This window comes from Phacochoerus africanus, chromosome 11 (genome assembly GCF_016906955.1).
Source record: "Phacochoerus africanus isolate WHEZ1 chromosome 11, ROS_Pafr_v1, whole genome shotgun sequence".
NCBI classification, from domain to species: domain Eukaryota; kingdom Metazoa; phylum Chordata; class Mammalia; order Artiodactyla; family Suidae; genus Phacochoerus; species Phacochoerus africanus.
Window position 1 is genome coordinate 106,430,767 of NC_062554.1, and position 21,714 is coordinate 106,452,480.

Here is a 21,714-nt window from a genome sequence, read left to right on the forward strand (position 1 = left end):
TGGTCTTGCTGTGGCTCTGGCATAGGCTGGCAGCTATAGCTCCGATTAGACCCCTAGCCTGGGAACCTCCATACGCCATGGGTGCAGCCCTAAAAGGACAAAAGCCAAAAAGTAAATTAATTAATTAAATTAAGTGAGTACAACAGAAATTGACAGAACACTATAAATCAACTACAATAAAAATAAAATAAAAATAAAATGAATCCATTTTTCCATTTAAGTAAGCTTTGGAAAATATAATATGGAAAAGGGAAAAAAGTATATCCCATGTTTAAATGCCATAAGCAATTAATACGATTGATAGGCATAAAGGTGTGTTTTTTCAGATTACAATATGAACAGGAAATAATGGGCTAAACTTACAAGTTAGAGCATTTATTAAATTAAGCAGAAGCAGCAATCAGTTTTTCTTAATTAAGGAAAACTTTTGAAAGGCTCTTACATCAAAATTATTCTCTTAAGATTTGTTATACCTGATATAATTGGCCCAGTTTTATTTTATACTCAATCCATTTACGCCCTCTTTACATCTTAAGTATTCTTTATAACATGATGAACATCTACTATAAAAACCCTCTGAACTTATAAAGCAGTCCAGAAACTATCATCATGTAGGATCATTTTTCTCCTTTTGTACATTACTATGATTAGACTATGAATTCTATCATCTGAAATCAGACATCTTAAAAACAGCAAGCAGATTAGGCAGTATTATCTTCAAAAATGAAGTTTTTTAAAGTAAATACATTTTTTGTCCTATAAAAGAACAGTAATTTAACAATTCTCACAAGACCTCACAGAATGAAGGAAAATCATTTTCATTGTTTTCATGACTATAAAATTACCAAATGTTAGATCATAAACTCATGATTCCTTAGTAAAGTGAGACATACAACCATGAAATACTGACAGTAAGTCCTTGATACTGTTTTAACGAAGATGACTTCTTAATTTCTGAATCTCAACATGAATATCATTTTATTAAAACCATTAAAAACAACTGACTTTCTCATATGGTAGGGTTCTTTATTATCTTACACACAGTCTATTTGTGACCTTTGAATAAAAGTTTCAAAGATTAAAAAGAGCGATTAAATAATAATCATGATTACTGAGCCAATCTCTGAATTAAGTTTCCATTATCTAACTTTCCCTCAGAATACGTCAGATCTAAGGGTAGAATTATCATCTTTATTTGATATTTGACATTCTGAAAGATACAGAACCTACTCATGGTTGCAGAATCAATGAAGGAAATCTTAGCTCTGATTGATACTAAGGCTCAAGGAGCCAGTTCTTAATCACTGTACTATCCTGCTTTTAACACTACTTGAACAGGTATTCAGAAAGGTGACCTTTCAAATATTTGGCAGTCCAAATGCTAACAATAACTACACTTAATAAAAATTATTCCAGAATATTTTAAGATATTTTAAGCACCGAATCGACTGTAACAGTTGAATATTAAATAATGAGCATGGCAAGGCAGTCCGTTCATTCTCCTACAGATAAAAGTCTTAGAAACTTAACTAATCGAATTTTCCCCATAAACATAATCTTTTAAAAATCCATAAGGAAATACAAATCAAATCAATGAGATACCAGTACATACTTACTAGCATAGCTAAAGCCCAAACACTGACAATACCAAATGCTAGTGAAGATGTGGAACAACACGAATTCTGTTTCTCTGCTGGTGAGAATGCAAAATGATGCAGTCATGATGGGAGACTGTTTGGCCATTTCTTTTCTTTTCTTTTTTTTTTGTCTTTTTTGCTATTTCTTTGGGCCGCTCCCACGGCATATGGAGGTTCCCAGGCTAGGGGTAGAATCGGAGCTGCAGCCCCCCGCCTACGCCAGAGCCACAGCAACTCGGGATCCGAGCCGCGTCTGCAACCTACACCACAGCTCACGGCAACGCCGGATCCTTAACCCACTGAGCAAGGGCAGGGACCGAACCCGCAACCTCATGGTTCCTAGTCGGATTCGTTAACCACTGCACCACGACGGGAACTCCGTGTTTGGCTATTTCTTACAAAGCTAAACATAGTCTAAAACACAGTAATCACAGTCCTTAGTATTTATTCAAATGAGCTCAAATTTATGTCCACACAAAAACCTGCACATGAATTTTACAGCAGTTTTATTCACAACTGCCAAAAAATGGAAGCAACATGTCCTTCAAACAGGTGAATGGGTGAACAAACTAGGTACATCCATATAATGAATACTATTCAGTGATAAAAAGAAATAAGCAATCATGAAATGAAAAGACACGAAAGAACCTTAAATGCATATTACTAAATGAGAGAAAACCAGTACGAAAGACAACTTACTGAATGATTCTAATTATACGATACTCTGGAAAAGACAAAAGTCTAAAGCCAGTAAAAGTGGGGGTAGTTCCCAGTGTGGTGCAGCGGAAACAAATTCGATCCCTGGCCTCACACAGTGGGTTAAGGATCTGGCGTTGCTGTGAGCTGTGGCATAGGTCGCAGACATGGCTTGGATCCTGCATTGCTATGGCTGTGGTGTAGGCCTGCAGCTGTAGCTCCAATTCGACCCCTAGCCTGGTATCTTCCATATGCGACAGGAGTGGACCTAAAAAGCAAAAAAAAAAAAAAAAAAAAAAAAAAGAAAGAAAAAAATCAGTGGTTGCCAGGGGTTAAGGAGATCAGTAGGTGAAGGATGAACAGGAAGAGTATAGAGGATTTTCAAAGAGATGAAACTACTGAACCTCTTTTGTATGATATTATAATGATGATACAAAAAATTATGCATTTGCATAATGCAGTAAGCAGCTTGCACTGATGCGGTGCATTTGTTACAACTGATGGACCATGATTGATGTATTATTGATAGCTAAAGTCCATAATTTATATTAGATTAGCTCGTTGTGTTGTACAGTTATGTTTTGCATAATGAATAACAGATGTTATAATAACCTAATAAATAAGTCATATCTTCTGTTCATTTTTGTGTAAAACTCAAGTTGCTCTAAAAAATAAAGTCCAGGAGTTCCCGTCGTGGCTCAGTGGTTAACGAATCCGACTAGGAACCATGAGGTTTCGGGGTCAATCCCTGGCCTTGCTCAGTGGGTTAATGATCCGGCGTTGCCGTGAGCTGTGGTGTAGGTTGCAGACTCGGCTCGGACCCCAAGTTGCTGGGGCTCTGGCACAGGCTGGTGGCTACAGCTCCGATTTGACCCCTAGCCTGGGAACCTCCATATGCCACAGGAGTGGCCCTAGAAAAGGCAAAAAGACAAAAAATAAAAATAAAGATAAAAAAATAAAGTCCATTAATTTTAAAAGAAATCTGTAGGTACTTAAGTACAATAAAAGAGTAATAATTGTAAAAAGCATTTAACAAAGGAAAATGCAAAGTGATTTTTTTTTGAAAATAAGTTGGCAAGAAGTTAAGTTCCATCCCGTTTTACAGTGAATTACAGAAACATTAGAATCAAATGGCTTATTATTTTATAACTTTGAATACAGTAAATTCATTTTAAAAATCACTATTTTGTATACCTGAAACTAATATATTGGTAATTAACTGTAATTAAAATAAAGAACCAGAGGATTTTTGTAAAAAAGGAGAAAAAAAAAAAGAATCAAATGGCTTAAAAACAAAGAAACCTGGAAATGAATTTCTAACTTTCCTACCTGACATGAGTTAATAGTGTAACTTTGTTTATATTAATATTATAACCCAAAAGAAAATATCTGTTAACTGAGCTTTCAGTGAATTTCAAAATATGGACTTTTCCTTATAAAAATGTAATAAAAAATTAAAAAAATTTTTCTGAAGAATCTGAAAATAAATGTATATATGTGTGTGTGTATATATATATATATATATATATATAACTGATTCACTTTGCTGTACACCTGAAATTAAACACAACACTGTAAGTCACCTATACTCCTACAAAATTTTTAAAAAATGAACTTTTTCTGGTAGATTGCAATCTGATAAAAAGGTATTTGCTACAAATCATCTTTCTAGGAAAACAAAGCATTAATTTCTGAATAAATACTATAGAAAGCATATGACAAATTCTAAATCATTTTATCTTGAATTATTTACGCTGTTTTGATTTTTTTTTTTTTTTTTTTTGCCTTTTTCTGGGGCCGCACCCTGCAGCATATGGAGGTTCCCGGCCTATGCCACAGCCACAGCAAACATGGATCCAAGCCACGTCTGCGACCTACACCACAGCCTCACAGCAATGCCAGATCCTTAAGCCACTAAGTGAGGCCAGGGATCAAACCCGCAACCTCATGGTTCTTAGTCGGATTCGTTAACCACTGCGCCACGATGGGAAACTCCTCTTTTTGCCTTTTCTAGGGCCGCACCCGAAGCACATGGAGATCCCCAGGGCTAGGGGTCCAAATAGAGCAGCAGCCGCCAGCCTACTCCAGAGCCACAGCAACGTGGGATCCTCAACCCACTGAGCGAGGCCAGGGATCAAACCCATACCCCATGGTCCCCAGTCAGATCTGCTAATCACTGAGCCATGGCGGGAACTCCCTGATTTTTTTTTTTAATATATTCAAAGATTTAAAAAACTAAACCACTACTAATTACAAAGAAATTTCAGTACCAGGAAATATCCTTTAAAACTGTAAGCTGCAAAAAAAACTAATAGTGTAAAACATTCTGTTTATAACTTTTTCTTCAAAAAGAAATTACAAGAGGCTCTTGGTCCAGATATTGACCTTCAACGACCCAAGACACCTGATACATGTCATCACCTTTTCAAGTTTAAAGTTTTCTAAAGATCTTAAGGATCATTACTTAGGGCCTCAAATCATCGTAAAAATCCTACACTTTTTAATTTTTTTACAAAGGTTTTCCTGTCATTGATAACTATTTCAACCAAATAACATTCTTACATTGTTGTTTATCATATAATTAGCAAGAGTATGTGTTTACAGCTTTATAATAATGAAAGAGACTATTTGAAGAAATTATAGTGAATATAGTAAAATTTATGTGCTGTCTTTGCAATTTATAATGGATATTTTTCCTAGAGTTTTTTTTTTTACTTTTTTCTTGCCCTGGAATTCCCAAATATATGGAGTCAAAAGTTATTTGGACTTTTTAAAAAACATTGATTGTTTCTGAATACAGATGAGAACAATGAATCCCAAGCCCCAGAAGGACTAAATTTTTATTAATAAATATTACCTTAAAAAAAATTATCAGGAGTTCCTGTCAGGGCCCAGGGAAAAGGAATCTGACTAGTATCCATGAGGACACAGGTTTGATCCCTGGCCTTTCTCAGTGGGCTAAGGATCTGGAGTTGCCATGAGCTATGGTGTAGGTCACGGATGGGGCTTGGATCTGGTGTTGCTGTGACTGTTGGGTAGAGCAGCAGCTACAGCTCTAAATTGACCCCTAGTCTGGGAACCTCCATATGCTGTGGGTGTGGCCCTAAAAAGACAAAAAAAAACACACAAAAAAAACCAACATAAAAACCCAAGCAAAATTAACAAAAAACAGTATCAACTAAACTGTAAAGTTATTTTTAAATTTATAATAAATCTAAATATTTATGTGTGTTGCATATGACTGCATTCTTAAAAAACAGTGTGAAAAAGTAATTTTTATTGGTTTTATTTTAAATAAGATTTTGTAAGTAAATAAAAAGGATGAATGAATGAAAGCATATATCCCTAGTCCTAATAAATCTTTTTAATCAGTTATAACTCACACACATTAAAAACCTGGCCCAGGAGTTCCCGTCGTGGCGCAGTGGTTAACGAATCCGACTAGGAACCATGAGGTTGCGGGTTCGGTCCCTGCCCTTGCTCAGTGGGTTAAGGATCCGGCGTTGCCGTGAGCTGTGGTGTAGGTTGCAGACGCGGCTCAGATCCCGCGTTGCTGTGGCTCTGGCGTAGGCCGGTGGCTACAGCTCTGATTCAACCCCTAGCCTGGGAACCTCCATATGCCGCGGGAGGAGCCCAAGAAATAGCAACAACAGCAACAACAACAACAAAAACAAAGACAAAAGACAAAAAATAAATAAATAAAAAAATAAAAACCTGGCCCATATAAGTTGCCAGTCTTCATTCACTGATTTTTGACAAGAATTGATACACGGGTTTTATGTAGAAACTTTGCCCAATGAAATAATTATAACAAACAAAAGTCTCTTTAAATGCCGTGTTATTTTTAATCTTTGCTTTAGATTCCTGAATATAATGGTTTCATTATAATTGTTACGTTGTTAACAGAATATTAAGTAAAACTATTGAAAAGGAATAAAAACACATACAAGGAATTAGATAGTAAAAGCCTGCAATCAAGCCACTCCATATAAAGATGCAAAGAATTTGGGTAGAAAGATGACCAAAGTCAGAAGAAATGAGCGACATTACCATGTGTAGCTGCTTGCCCATAAAAATGAAGATCTGCTATTAGTGCTCTCAGGCTCAAGGTGAGCGTCTATGGAAGTCAATGTTCCACAAATGCTGTCACAACCTACTGGAGGAAGAATTAAGTGTGTCCTGACTCTAGTAGGAGAGCACTCTTAGAAGCTTGCATTTAGTGTTTCCTTCAGACTTCACCCTATGTACCTACCCTATGTTGATTCTGGTTCAGATACTTTTTCTTTTTTTTTTTTTTTCTTTTTAGGGCTGCACCAGCGACATGTGAAAGTTTCCAGGCTAGGGGTCAAATCAGAGCTGCAGCGACCAGGCCAGCCTACGCCACAGCCATTGCAATGAAGGATCTGAGCTGCATCTGCCATCTACACCAACAGGTAACATAGGATCCTTAGCCCACTGAGCAAGGCCAGCGATCAATCCCGCATCCTCATGGATACTAGTCAGATTTGTTTACCCTGAGCCCCAATGGGAACTCCCAGATACTTTTTTTCTTCCAGTTTTTATTGAGATATAACTGACATGTAGCACTGTATGAGTTTCAGGTATACAGCATAATGATTTGACTTACATACACCATCTATCACAATAAGTTTAGTGAACATCCAGCATCTCACATAGATACAAAATTAAAAAAACAGAAAAAAAATTTCTTTATGGTGAAAACTCTTAGGATTTGCTCTCTTAACAACCTTCACATCTAACATTGAGCAGTGTTAATTATATTCATCATACTACACATTATATCCCTAGCATTTATTTATCTTGACATTGGAAGTTTGTACCTTCTGACTGCCTTCATTCAATATCCTCTCACCTTACCCCACTCCCAACCCTGTCTCTGGTAACCAAAAATCTGAGCTCTTTTTCAGTTTGTCTGTTTTTGCCATATAATTGACCTAAAACACAATGATTCGGTATTTCCGTATGGTTAACAATAATCACCATGAATGTCACCACACAAAGATATTACATAATTATTGATCATATTCCTCAAACTGTATATCTCATAGCCATCACTCATTTACTCTGCAACTAGAAGTCTGTATCTTTAATCTCCCTTCTCTTCTCTCCTCCCTTCCCTCTGGCAACCACCTATCTGTTCTCTGTAACTTTAACTTGATTTCTATTTTCTTACGTTTGTTCATTTGTTTTGTTTTTTAGATTCCCATATAAGTTAAATCATCCAGTATTTGTCTTCCTCTAACTTGCTTCATATACTTTCACTATAATATATTACAGCCACAAGCAGGACTATGTATTGAGTGCTGTGACTCCTCCTAACAAATCACCAAACTTGGGGGTGGTTTTAGAGATCCCCAACACAGGAAATAATATATTTCAAAATGAACTACAAAGGAAACTATCTACACCAGGATGCTGGAAACCTGGAGTCTGGAGCAAACTCATTGTGGCGCAGTGGAAACAAATCCCAAAGTATTCATGAGGATGCGGGTTCGAGTGGGTCGGGGATCTGGCACTATCATGAGCTGTTGTGTAGGTCAAAGATGCAGTTTGGATCCTGTGTGACTGTGGCCAGCAGCTGTAGCTCTGATTTGACCTCTAGCCTGGGAACTTCCATATGCCACGGGTGTGGCTCAAAAAGCACACACACACACACAAAAGATTTAATGATGAATAAAATAATTAGCTGTTCCAGTCATCATTATCAAAAACATATAAAAATGAATCAATAAACTGTAGACTCAAAGATTTCTATGCATAGAAGGAATTTTTGTGGCCTATGAGGCAGTAGATTGGTAGATAACAGAAGGCAGACTTTAGAAAATGAAAAATTAATATAGCAATGTGCTTTATAGGAATAATTAACTGAGTGGATCCTACCATCTTCAGAGAAGACTTTATAAGACAATATAACAACCAATAAAAAAACCTCTTAAATGACAAAATTTTTCATCTTACTCTATTGGGACTTCAAAAAACTTTTACAGTAAATCATTTATATGACAGAAAATGTGAAATTAGAATATGCACTTCAGAAATTAGTCTATAAATAGTATTAGCTAGCATTTACTCAATAAACAAGCATGCAATGAAAACTTGTGGCTGTCAAGACATTTATTTCCCTTTAGCTATTTGATATGTAGCTTCTATGTAAGATAGAAACACAACACTGGTTCAGTATCTTCCTGAATTCTTCAATAAAGAGATAATATTTCCATTTAAACATACCTTAACTATTTCTTCAATGAAACAAATGTGAGAGACAGGATCTCTCTTCTTGGCTAATATTTTTTGTAGATGTTGTACCTAAAAAAGGAAAAGAGAGAGATAATGTATATAATGGAGTATTTTCAAATGAAGTAAGTACAAAGCATTGGCATTAGAAAGAGTAAGGAAAAAAGCATTTTGCTACCACTTTTACATACATTATAATCAGCTAGCGTTGGTAATCTGAATGCTCAGAGATTTTTAAGAAACATGCCCAAGGTCATACAACTTAGAATAACCAGGAATTAACCCGTAATTAATGGCTTTTGAAATCTCTAAAATATCTACCTGGCCACAAACAGTAAAAATATGATCCGCAAGTTTCTCCATATTGGTCCAGAGGGAAGCACGAAACACTGCAGTGTTTCCTGGCGTTGGCATCGTAGATCGTCCAGGACCCCCTGTTTATGTGACAAAATGAACCATGAAAAACAAAAATTTCCAAAACATAACAAAATATATATTACAAAAAGCACATGAAGGCTAAAAACTGAGAAGTTCCTTTTTGACGAAATAATAATTTCTTTTATTTTTCTTTCTTTCTTTTTTTTTTTTTGTCTTTTTTGCTATTTCTTGGGCCGCTCCCACGGCATATGGAGGTTCCCAGGCTAGGGGTTGAATCGGAGCTGTAGCCGCCGGCCTACACCAGAGCCACAGCAACGCGGGATCCGAGCCGCGTCTGCAACCTACACCACAGCTCACGGCAACGCCGGATCCTTAACCCACTGAGCAAGGGCAGGGATTGAACCCGCAACCTCATGGTTCCTAGTCGGATTCGTTGGTTCCTAGTCGGATTTGTTAACCACTGCGCCACCACGGGAACTCCTCTTTCTTTTTTATTAAATGACTGTACACATGGCATATGGAGGTGCCCAGGCTAGCAGTGGAATTGGAGCTGCAGCTGCCAGTTTACGCCACAGCAAGGCAGGAACCTTCTTATCTCACTGAGCGAGCCCAGGGATCAAACCTGCAACCTAACGGACACCATGTTGGGTTCTTAACCCACTGAGCCACAATAGGAATTCCAAGAAATAAGAATTTCTTTTGAGTGATATAATAAAAAAAAATTTAACTTTTTGTGTTTAAGGAAGGGACATAAGATATCTCTCTCTCCCTCTGTCTCTCTCTCTCACAGACACACACACACTACAGCCAGCTAAGATAATACGGAGAACAGAATGAATGAAAAGGGTTTCCTAGAAGGGAGAGCTGGGGTGGTGGAAGACAGTACCGGGGGAAAGGAACATGGATAGAAGTGGTAAGTCTCTGGACCCCTTAAGTGTTTTACATATTTCAAGATAAATTTAAATTTTGAAAGAATGAAAAAACAAACTATAATTTAATACAAAAAATACAGAAACTTATAAAACTAATGGTCAAATAATACAACCACGCATGGGAAAATAATTCAAGTAATTTTAATTTGCAGAATCCTGACTTTAGTAAGATATATTTAGGTGAAAAAAGAATCGTAACAGAGTATTACACGGTACTTAATAGATGTGTTGCTTGAAAGTAATGCTGAAACTAGTTTAGCTATATTTTAGAATGGTACAAACCAAGGCTTTCAGTATCAACTGAATAAAGATACAAATATGTAATGGGAATTAGACGTATTTGCCAATTCTGTTCTCTAAAAAGAGAGAAACGACAACTCTTTAATAGAAAAGAGTATTCTTAATACCCAAATTTTGAAATCCATGGCACCATCCCCCAATAAAAGAAACCAAGGCTCATTGAAAAAAAAAAAAAAAAAGTGATTCCCTATCTGGAGCAGTGAAAACAGAAGATGAACCTGGTACATACTCCACCAGAGAACAAAATACATGTTCAAAGACAAACAGGCAGGGAACTATAGCCAATTACTTGGGATGGAACACGACAGAGGGTAATAGAGAAAAACAATGTATGTACACGTGTAACTGGGTCACTTTGCTGTATGGCAGAAACTGAGAGAACATTGTAAATCAACTACAATAAAAATTCTTTTTAAAAGAGACAAATGGGAATCCCCATCCAAAATAATAATGATGACAATGGTCTATAATATACTAGTTGATTAAAAAGTGTGGGAACTGATGCTTACAGAAGAGTGTCAGTTAATAAAAGCAGAAGGAATGATAAAATTAGAAAAAGCAAATCATCACTTTATAACTGCTAACTAGTAAATAATTGAGGGAAAAATTATCACTGGACACTAAAACACTGGGTAAAATGTTACGGAGAACAGGATATTCACATGGTCTATCAAAATACGACCACAAATTACTTACTAATTACAAAGGAAAGAGTACTTTTTATAAGAAGCAATCTGGCATACACCATAATAACCAATAAGCAATAATGAGACAAATTGACATAATTTTGGTGCTTCCTGCTATGATGTAATGAGAAATATACAACATTATCATCTTACCAGTTTGTTCACCCTGAATGAAATCATGAAGAAACAAATTCAGATTGTGGGGCTCTCCAAACGCGTTTATGCCTTAAAAGGCAAAAAAGGTAGTGGGGTTGTTTTGAATTAAAGGAGAGCAGAGACAAGATAACCAACAGAAAAGTGTAATTGCTGACTGGCTCAAGTTGGGAGGAGGAAAAGCAGATATAAAGAATATTTTGTGAAAATAAGTAAAAAATACTGACTAGGATTACATGCTGAAATAATATTAACCTATGGATGTGAAATTTCTTGAGTGACAGTGATGCCTGAGAACGTTATTGGATATAAGAGATACACACAACTATTTGTACAGATTTGAAATGTTTCAACATAAAAAGAAGTAATTTTAAACTCAAACTGAAAAGCATACATTTCAATCCAAATTAAGCTTAAAAACCAGGCAGTACAAGAGCCCATTAATGACTAGTCTATCCTGCTTTTACAGAGGGCAAGAATCAAGAAAACAAGAAGCTATGTTTGTAAGCTTTTCATTCTAATTTTGCCACAACTCCAACTTTAGAAAAGAACTACATATTCCTTTAGTAAAGTGATGGTATTATTTTTTACTCCGATAATAGTGGAAAGCAATAAAAAAAAGAGACATATAAAGGAGAGAGATATTGGCTTTAAAAATATGAGTAATTCCAGAGTTACCATTGTGGCTCAGAGAGTTAAGAACTGTATCCGTGAAGATACAGTTTGATCCCTGACTTCAGTTGGTCGGTAAGGATCTGGTATTGCTGCAAGCTGCAGCATAGATCATAGATGCAGTTCAGATCCAGTGTTGCTATGGCTATGGTCATAAGTCTACAGCTGCAGCTCTGATTTAACCCCTAGCCCGGGAACTTCCATATGCCACAGGTGCAGCCATGACAAGAAAAAAAAAAATTACTGTTCAAAACTAGGTCTAATTAATTCTTAAAATTATTTGCAATGCTGTACAAGGAATACTAAGGAAAAGAGTACATGGACCAGAGAGCTAATACTAAAACAATATACAATTGTCTCAGGTGGGAATAGCTCCCCACCAGAGCAAAGCCTCCCCCGGAAAATGCTGTGGGAACCAGTGTCAAGGTGGGAAGACCTGAACTGTAACTAATGAATTGCTAGAGCTCAGTGTGGACAACTCTGAGAGTTAAATAAGCAAAAGAGGATCCCACAGTATTGTGAGCTTTACCTTCAAAGGTTCAACTAGGTTACATGATGAATAATGAAGAAAAATCCCCTCAGGCTTCCAGCAGGAGGACGGGGGAAATCATTTTGATATACACCAGAGTACTCTTGTTCTTTTCTTTTTTGGAAAAAAAAATGTTTTTCCTTGTTATGAGTACTCTTAGGATTTGCTCTCTTAACAACTTTTATATATAACACACAGCAGCAGTGTTAATTATGTTCATCACACTACACATGATATTCCTAGTACTCATATATCTTGTTAACTGGAATTTTATAGCTTTTGATGGCCTTTATCCAATTTCCTCTTCCCCTCCCCTCTGCCTCTGGCAACCACAAATCTAATTTTTTCTGAGTGTATCTATTTGTTTTTGAAGTATAATTTACCTACAATATTACATTCGTTCCTGGTATATAACATATACTACTACATATCCAAAATGGTCACCATAAGCCTAGTGACTATCTGTCACCATACGAAAACATTAAATAATTATTGACTGTATTTCCCACACTGTACATTTCATACCCATGATTCATTTGTTTTTTAACTGGAAGTTTGTACCTCTTAATATCCCTTAACCTATCTCTCTCCTTCCCCTAACTACTTCCCATCTGGCAACCATGTGTTTGTTCTGTGTATCTATGATTCTCATTCTGTCTTGTTATGTTCATTTGTTTTGTTTTAGCGACTATACGTAAGTGAAATTGTACAGTATTTATCTTTCTCTGTCTGACTTATTTCACTTAGCATAATACCCTCTAGAGCCATCTATTTTGCCACAAATGGCAAAAGTTTATTCTTTTTATGGGTAATACTCCACTGCATATCACTTTTTGTTTATTGATTCATATATTGATGAGCACTTAGGCTGTTTCCATATCTTGGCTATTATAAATAATGCTGCTACAGATATAGAGGTGCATATATCTTTCAAATTAGTACTTTCATTTTCTTTTGGATAACCCAGGAGTGGAACTGCTGTATGTAGTTCAATTTTTTTTTTATTTTATTTTTTTTAGGGCCACACCTGTGGCATATGCAAGTTCCCAGACTGAGGGTCAAATAGGAACTACAGCTGCCAGGCTATGCCACAGCCACAGCAACTTGGGATCCAAGCAGCATCTGTGACCTACACCATAGCTCATGGCAATGTCGGATCCCTGACCTACCAAGTGAGGCCAGGGATCGAACCTGAATCCTCATAGATACTAGTCAGATTCATTTTCTGCTGATCCACTACAGGAACTCCCTAATATTTTTTTTTTTTTTTAAAGAGCAGAGAGCACTCTGTTCTTAACAAGGCCTAGTCTCCAGAGAAATTAATGAAAACTAATGAGAACCTTACCTGCTAGGGTGTTATCAGATCCTAACTGAGTCGGGAAAGGAAATAACCAACCCCAGCCCACTCTAGTCATCCTTCCCCACCTAAAGAAGAAGAAAATTTTAAACCTGTGTGAAGTTTCAAGTACAAAGGTATAAGCTCACTAAAAGAGTAAGACCTAATAATAGCACCATAAAATGCTTTCCCCTCCCCACACATCTCACTACATTATTAAAGACCTATTTACAGCAGTACCTGTAGAAAAAAAGAACAACTTGCAAGGTATAACAAAAGGTCAAAAACTCAATTTTAAGAGAAAGAACAAGCATCAGAACCAGACAAAGCAGGGGTATTGAGATTACCACACCAGGTATTTAAAACACTCAAGATTAACATGCTAAAGTCTCTAATGGGTAACGAGAGCAAACAGATGAAAATCCCTGTGAAGGAAACAAAAAGAACTACGAGATAAAAAAAAAAAACCCAAAAAACAAAAAACAAAACAAAACACTGTAACAGAAATGAAGCATGCCTTTGACGGACTTTTTAGTAGACAGAACATGGCTGAGGAAGAATCTGTGACCTAAAGGATCTATCGATACAATCCTCAAAAAGTATTTAAAACAAAATGAAACAGAAGAAAATATCTAAAGACTCTGGGACAACTACAAAAGGTATAACATACCATATGATAAAATAAAAAGGAGATGAGAAAAAGGAACAGAAAAAAATATTTTAAACAATAAAGACTGAGAATTTCCCAAAACTAATGTCAAGCATCAGGACACAGATCCATGAAGCTCAGAGTCCTTCAAGCTGGATAAATGCTAAAAAAAAAAAACAAAAAAAAAACCTAAAAAACAAGCAAAACTTATGCATATCATTTTCAAATTAAAGAAAATCAAAGAGAAGGAAAAAATCCTAAGTCAGAGGAAAAAAAAATTTTACATATAGAGAAACAAAGAGTTACATACAACTTTTTAGAAACTGTGCAAGCAAGAAGAGAGCAGAGTGAAATATTTAAAAGTTGAGAAAAAAAAAAGAGCCTAAGATTCTGTACTATGCAAAAATATTCCTCAAAAGTTAAGAAGAAATAAAGAGGGTAATTAATGGTATGAAAGCATATATTTAAAAATAGAAAGATCTAAAATCAATTACTTAAAAAAAATAGAAAGATCTAAAATCAATTACTTAAGTTTCTGTCTTAGGAAACTAGGAAGAGTAAACTGAAGACAAAGAAACAAAAGAAATAATAAGGATATCAGCACAAACCAGTGACAATGCAAATAGGAAATGAATAGAGAAAATCAATGAAACCAGAGAGCTGGTTCTTTGAAAAGATTAGTAAAATTTTTAATCCTATATCCAGGCTAACTAAGGAAAAAAGGAAGAGGATACAAATTACTAATATCAGAAATGAAAGACAACATATCACCGTGTAGATCCCATGTTAACTGAAAGTATGACAAAGGAATACTATGAACAACTCTATGCCCACAAATTTGATAACCCAAATGAAATAGACCAATTCCTTGAAAGAAATCTGCAAAAGTTCATACAAGAACAAAGAGATAATTGGAACAGGCCTATAACTATCAAGGAAGTTGAATAAATACTTAATAGTGATCCAAAACAAAGGCACAGGCCCAGATGGGTCCAATGTGATCTACCAAACACTTAAGGAAGATGTTATACCAATTCTCTACTACCTTTTTCGGAGGACAGAAGCAGAGGGAACATTTTGTGACTCATTTCATGGGAACAGTATTACTCTAATACTAAAACCAGGCAAAAATAACATAAGAAAATAAAACTACAGACAACATCTCATGAACAGAGATGTAAAAATCCTCAACAGAATATTACCAAATAAAATCAAAAAATGTATAAAAAGGTTTTGACAGTATCACCAAGTGGGATTTACCCCAGGTATGTAAGCCTGGTTCAATAGTTGAAAACCAGTTTATGTAATTCATCACATCAATAGGCTAAAACAAACAAACAAAAAAACCTCACATGATCACATCAATACATTTGGTCACATTTGACAAAATCCAACACCCATTAATGTTAAAAACTCTCAATAAACTAAGTATAAAGGAAACTTTATTAACTTAATAAATACTATTTATTAACGCAGCTAACATCATACTTAATGATGAGAAGTGTTCCCCTTAAGATTAGGTACAAGGTAAGAATGACCCCTCTCACCAGTACCTTTCAACATTATAGTGTAAGTCCTTGCTAATGCAATAAGGCAAGAGAGGGAAAGAAAGGAATACACTGGGAAGTAAGACGTAAAAATGCCTTTGTTTGCAGATACACAGATGGCAAATAAGCATACGAAGACATGTGCCACATCATACATCATCAGGGAATGCAATTTAAAAACACCCTGAGATACTAGTACGTATTTATCAGAATGGCCAAAATCTGAAACAGCAGTAAAACCAAATGCTGGTGAGGATATGGGGCAACAGAAACCCTCTTTTACTGACAGCATAAGCACAAAATGGTAGAACTACTTTGGAAGACAGTTTTGGTCGTTTCTTAATACACTAAACATACTTTTACCATACAATTCAGCAACTGTACTCTTTGGTATTTACCTCAAAGAGCTGAAACTTATGTTCACACAAAAACCTGTACACAGATGAAGCTTTTGTTCAAATGCCAAAATTTGAAAGCACTCAGAATATTTCACTAGGTAGATGGATAAATAAAATGTGGTACCTCCATACAATAGAAAATTATTTAGCACTTAAAAAAAAATCTATCAAGCCATGAAAAGACATGGAGGAAACTTAAATGCTTACTAGCAAGTGAAAGAAGCCAATCTGCAAAAGCCACATAATGTATAATTCCAACCAGATAACACTCTGAAAAAAGCGTTAATTATATTCACACAGAGACAATAATAAGATCAGTGATTATGAGGGCTGGGATGAGGGAGATGAATAGGCAGAGGATTTCTAGGCACATGAAAGTATTGTTTGATATTATACTGATGGAGATATGGCATTTACTATAAGTTTGTCCAAACCCATAGACATACAAAGCCAACAGTAACGCTAGTATAAACTATGGACTTTGCATGATTATGACATATCAATGTAGGTTCACCAATTATAACAAATGCAGCACTCTGGTGAGGGATGTTGATAATGAGACAGGCTTGTGTGTAGGGATGAGGGTATGTGAGAAATTATACTTTGCTCTCAATTTTCCTGTGAACCTAAAACTACTTTAAAAAATAGTCTTAAAAATAAAAATTTTAAAAAGGATGAATAAATAAAGTGATGGTCCCTGTATACCCCTTCCTTCCTAGTCTCATTTTCCTTGATCTCCCTCCCTCCCCCAAGCTAATGCTATTTTGAAATAATGATTATTACAATGTATATATTTACACTTTCATTACATATGTATGCACATAAAAGAATATATAGCACAGTCTGTCATGTTCTTAGGCTTTTAGTATGTATCATACTGTATCCTTCTGAAACCTGTTTTTTTCATTTAAGGGTGTTCAGAATTATCTATATTGATAAATTAATTTAAATATTGTATACTAGTCTATTTAGTAACTCCAGTTTATTCATTTTTCCAGTGCAAACGATGATTTTCAAAGTTTAACTATTACGAATAATAGTAAAATAAAAATTCTTATACATAGATGCCAGTTTCTCTAGGGTATATTTTTATAAGAGAAAAGGTAAGATTATAAGGTATACCCATTTATAAAAATTTTTCACCACATCTGTGGCATGCAGAAGTTCCCGGGCCAGGGACTGAAACCTATGCTACAGCAGTGACGTCAGATCCTTAATCCACTGAGCAACCAGGGAACTCCCAAGGTATGCCACGTGTAACCTTGGATATCAGTTTGATAAAACTGACTATAGTGGTTGAAACACTTTATTTTCCAACAATCAGAGTACAGGAGTTTCTGCATTCATCCAATATTTGGTCCTATCTTAGATTTAGATTTTGCCAATTTCATGACTGAGAAATAGCATCTTGCATCATTTGTATTCCCTTCTAACTCATTCATATCCTCTAAAAAGAGGCTGAACATCTTTTCCTGTCTATTGGATGTGTTCTTCTACAGTTGCCTATTTATAGGCTTTATTTTCTCAATTGAGTGATTTATCTTTTTCTTATTGAATTATAAACTTTTGGATACATCCTGGGTAACATGTTTTCCCCTAAAATTATAATAATGTTACTTTTTTTTTTTTTGTCTTTTTGCTTTTCTAGGGCCGCTCCTGCGGCATATGGAGGTTCCCAGGCTAGGGGTAGAATTGGAGCTGTAGCCACTGGCCTACACCAGAGCCACAGCAATGTGGGATCCAGATCCGAGCCGTGTCTGTGACCTACACCACAGCTCACGGCAATGCCAGATCGTTAACCCACTGAGCAAGGGCAGGGATCGAACCCGCAACCTCATGGTTCCTAGTCAGATTCGTTCACCACTGAGCCACTAGGAAACTCCATAATGTTACTTATTTTTAGACGTTTGAGACAATATTAAACATATAGAAAATTTGAAAATATAGAGAAAATATTTTTCCTGAATCATTTGGGAATAAGTTATTGACATGATACCCTATCACCCACGAAGGCTTTAATGTGTATTTCCAACAAAGAGGACATTCTACTACATAATTGACAAGATCAGGAAATTAACATTAAAACTGCCAAGGTAACATTAAAAAAATAACAGTGGTTATTCTTCTTAAAAATAAGAGAGGATTGATGCTTAAGGCTTCAACATTAAATCATGGTATCCACTCCTCAACAGATGATAATAAGGCTTTAAAACTCTTTATCCTTTCAAAGGGGGGGGGGCATACATTAGGACTGACAGCATGAGAATAACTGCTTTCATTTTTTTCTATTCTTGACAATACAAGAGGGAATGAGATTAAACTGCTTCTCGAAAGTTAAACATTATATCAAACTTTCTGAGAATTGCAGGGAAAAGCTGACAGTGAAATCTCCTCTGGCAATTTCTTTTCAAAGCTCTCCTTTTGGGATGGTCTTAATACAGACCTATTCAGAGGCGAGGGCTAACCTTTGAAAATCCCTTTAAGATCTGAGATTCTTTTATCTCTTTTTATCTAGCGCAAATTATTTATGAGTGACATATATCCTGTGTTATTTAAGGCTGTGTTTATATAACAAACATAAAAATAATAATCAATGGTTGCAATTTTTTACGTAGTAGCCCTGTATCAAGAACTGTTATTAATTTTACATGTGTCATTTATCCTTGAGGACAACTCTATGATATTAGAGTATCTTCTTCAATAGAAAAATAGGAAGAGAAAAAAACTGGAGACAACAGTATAGCCAACACTTTGGGGACTTTGTACTACGAAGAAATCAGATAGAAAACTGAAGGAAGAAATGGAGTCAAGATAGATGTGTTTGCCCGTCTTTACACAGAAGATACAATAAATAGCATGACTCTATGTGATGGGAAAGAGAGATAATAAAAGAAAAACCAATGATGTGGCAGACAGAGGGGCTCTTTTAAGGAATGGCTGTGAGGGATGGGATCTAACATAAACAAAGAGCACTTGGTCTCTCCTAGGAGCAAGCCCAGTTCATCCATATTAACTGGAGAGCAGACAGACCATAAGCAGAGAAGTGCAGAGTTTGCATTGCTTAGAAAAATGAGACATACGCAAAAAGTGTAATCTTTCCTGTGTATGAAGTGTGTTACACAAGTGGATGTCATCATCATGCATGTTTTGGCAGGAAAAGGCTTAGGACTGCTACCTTGAATCGACCTACCCCACTGTGAATCTACTACCTTTTGTTTTCTTTAGAGTTTGCTGTAGTTGTAATGTTCCCAAAGCTTTGATCAGCTTCTATCTCCACTATATTTAGCCATTATTGCTCCTGAGTACCAGAATCAGGAGAAAAAGCTCAGAAAGATGAGATAGAGATCGTATTTCCTTAAAAAATATTTTCTGCCTCAGTAAGTACATATGAGGATAAGGATTTCAGAAAGAAAAAAAAATGTTTCTTTTTTCCTTGCATCTGTTTCCTCTGAACTAAAAGAAGACACAGTTTTTATCTAGAAGTTCTGAATATACCAATTGGCCAGTTCAAGTCACTGATTAGACAAAAAAGTTATAAATAAATTCTAAAGCATAATTTCTTCTCTCATTTTCTGTCTACTAAAAAATGAGTCATTAGATTACTTTGAGACTTGAGTGTTTCACATACTATTCAAAGAACTTCTCAGTTATAAATAAATAAAGAAGCTAAATATAAACCACATCCATACCTCTCAGAGCTGACTGGGAAGGCTGAGTCAAAACTTTGATGTCTAACGCACTGTTGATATTTTCTTCTATGGTAGCACAATATCCATCCACGACACTGGTAATAGTATCCTTCAAAGTTCCAAGATTATGGAAAACCTGAAGAGCTGTTCCGACCTGGGTTGGATTCTTTAAAAACGTGGTGGTGGGGTTGGTTGGGAACAGATATAAATAGGAAAACAAACAAAACCAATATGAATCCACAACTTTAAGTGGCACCTGAACAGTTACTACCTTATTTTATTGTTTTACTTTTACTACCATATCTTAAAATTATCACAGCCAAGAGCAAAGGCAATGTATTTGAAACATATATTACTTTAAGTCATTTGTTTCATAAAAGATAAAGTTCAATACCACATGTATGACTTTCTCCCTTTCCCTTTTCCCTGTCAAAAGACAACAAAATCAAAAACCTTTTATGTTATTAGAGCGTATTTAAATTTTATCACCAATCCTTATGAAGACAGCCATGCTGGAACTAAAAAGAGCCCTACATTCATTTACAGAATAAATAAATGAATTCTGCAGTTAACTGAGGACTGAGCCATGCAGACTGATACTATTATTCATTACATTTCTTCATTCATTTATTTATTCAAATCACAAATATTTAAACAGTTCTTACTATGGGTCTATCTTGCTTCTATGTGCTAGAAATACAGTAATAAATAAAACCAACTGAGTAGCTGCCCTCATGGATCTTATATTTACTGAGAAATATGTAAAAAGTAAATAGAATAGCAGCTAGTGATAAATGCCACAAAAGGGAAGGAGTAAGAAGAAAGAATGATATGGAATAATACAGAGGGAAAAGTCAGAGAAGTCACCTCTAGAATGATATATAAACAGAATCCTGCACCCAGTAAGGCAGGAAATCTTAGGAGGATATGAGGAAATACAGATCTGGGCAGAGTCACCAACCAAAGTACAGGGTAAATTGTGCTTGGTAGCTAGTGAAACAGCAATTAGGCCATGATGGTGGCTGGAGCAGAGTGACTGAAGCAGAGAGAGGTAAGTAAAGAGATGGGTAGCAGAAATACTCTTGATGAATAGATTTAGGTCCACGGTGATATAAATAGTTTGCTGGACTTGTCACTAAGTAAATGACTGAATCATCAGGACAGATCTTGTACAGCAGTATATATATCTAGGCCCAAACAGCTGAAATTTCTCTTTAATTTATGATTCAGTGTTTGTTATTAATGGCATATAGTTAAAAAGTTAAGTAATTTCACTAACATTTTCTTGACTGTTAAGTTTACAAATAAGACAAAATGCTATTTCTGAAATCTACTGGTGTTAGTAAGAGTTTATGCTGGCAGGCAGGCAGACACACACAATCTCTCTCAGAGGTAGAGAAGAATCAGCTTAAGGAAAATATCAGGAAACATGGCTGGTGAATACCAATATCCATTTTAGATTTTCTAAAAAATAAGACAAGAAAAAGAAGCCAATGGACATTGTCTCCTACTAAAATAAATTTTAATGAAACAAATTCAATTTGATGTGATTATAATAGAATTTTATCTAGGCTATACTGTCAATTCTGTATCAATGTACTAACAAAGAAAAAGGGAGACAGCTATTTTATACAAAATTATTAACTGAAAATATAGGGTATAGCACTTTGGGTTGCTATTAGTTCCATTCCATCCAGTGATTTTCTTCTCTTACTTTTCAGTGGATATCAAGAATCAAAATTAGAAGAAGGAAAAGAAATTTTTCCTATCACTATTCAAATGTCTACATAGTCTAAAAAAAAGCATTGCTTGAGCAATTTTGAAGACTATTTCCATCTTATGTAACTAGAAATAGAG

At 35.6% G+C, this 21,714-nt stretch overlaps 1 protein-coding gene across 1 annotated transcript in view; it reads right to left on the bottom strand.

The window, feature by feature from the left end:
* The window catches only part of COG5 (component of oligomeric golgi complex 5), a 272,865-nt gene that overhangs the window by 106,771 nt on the left and 144,380 nt on the right, over positions 1-21,714 (bottom strand). The window contains 3 exon segments of the mRNA XM_047754267.1: positions 8,583-8,660; positions 8,910-9,022; positions 19,858-20,023. Coding sequence (XP_047610223.1) covers positions 8,583-8,660; positions 8,910-9,022; positions 19,858-20,023 — 357 coding nt within the window.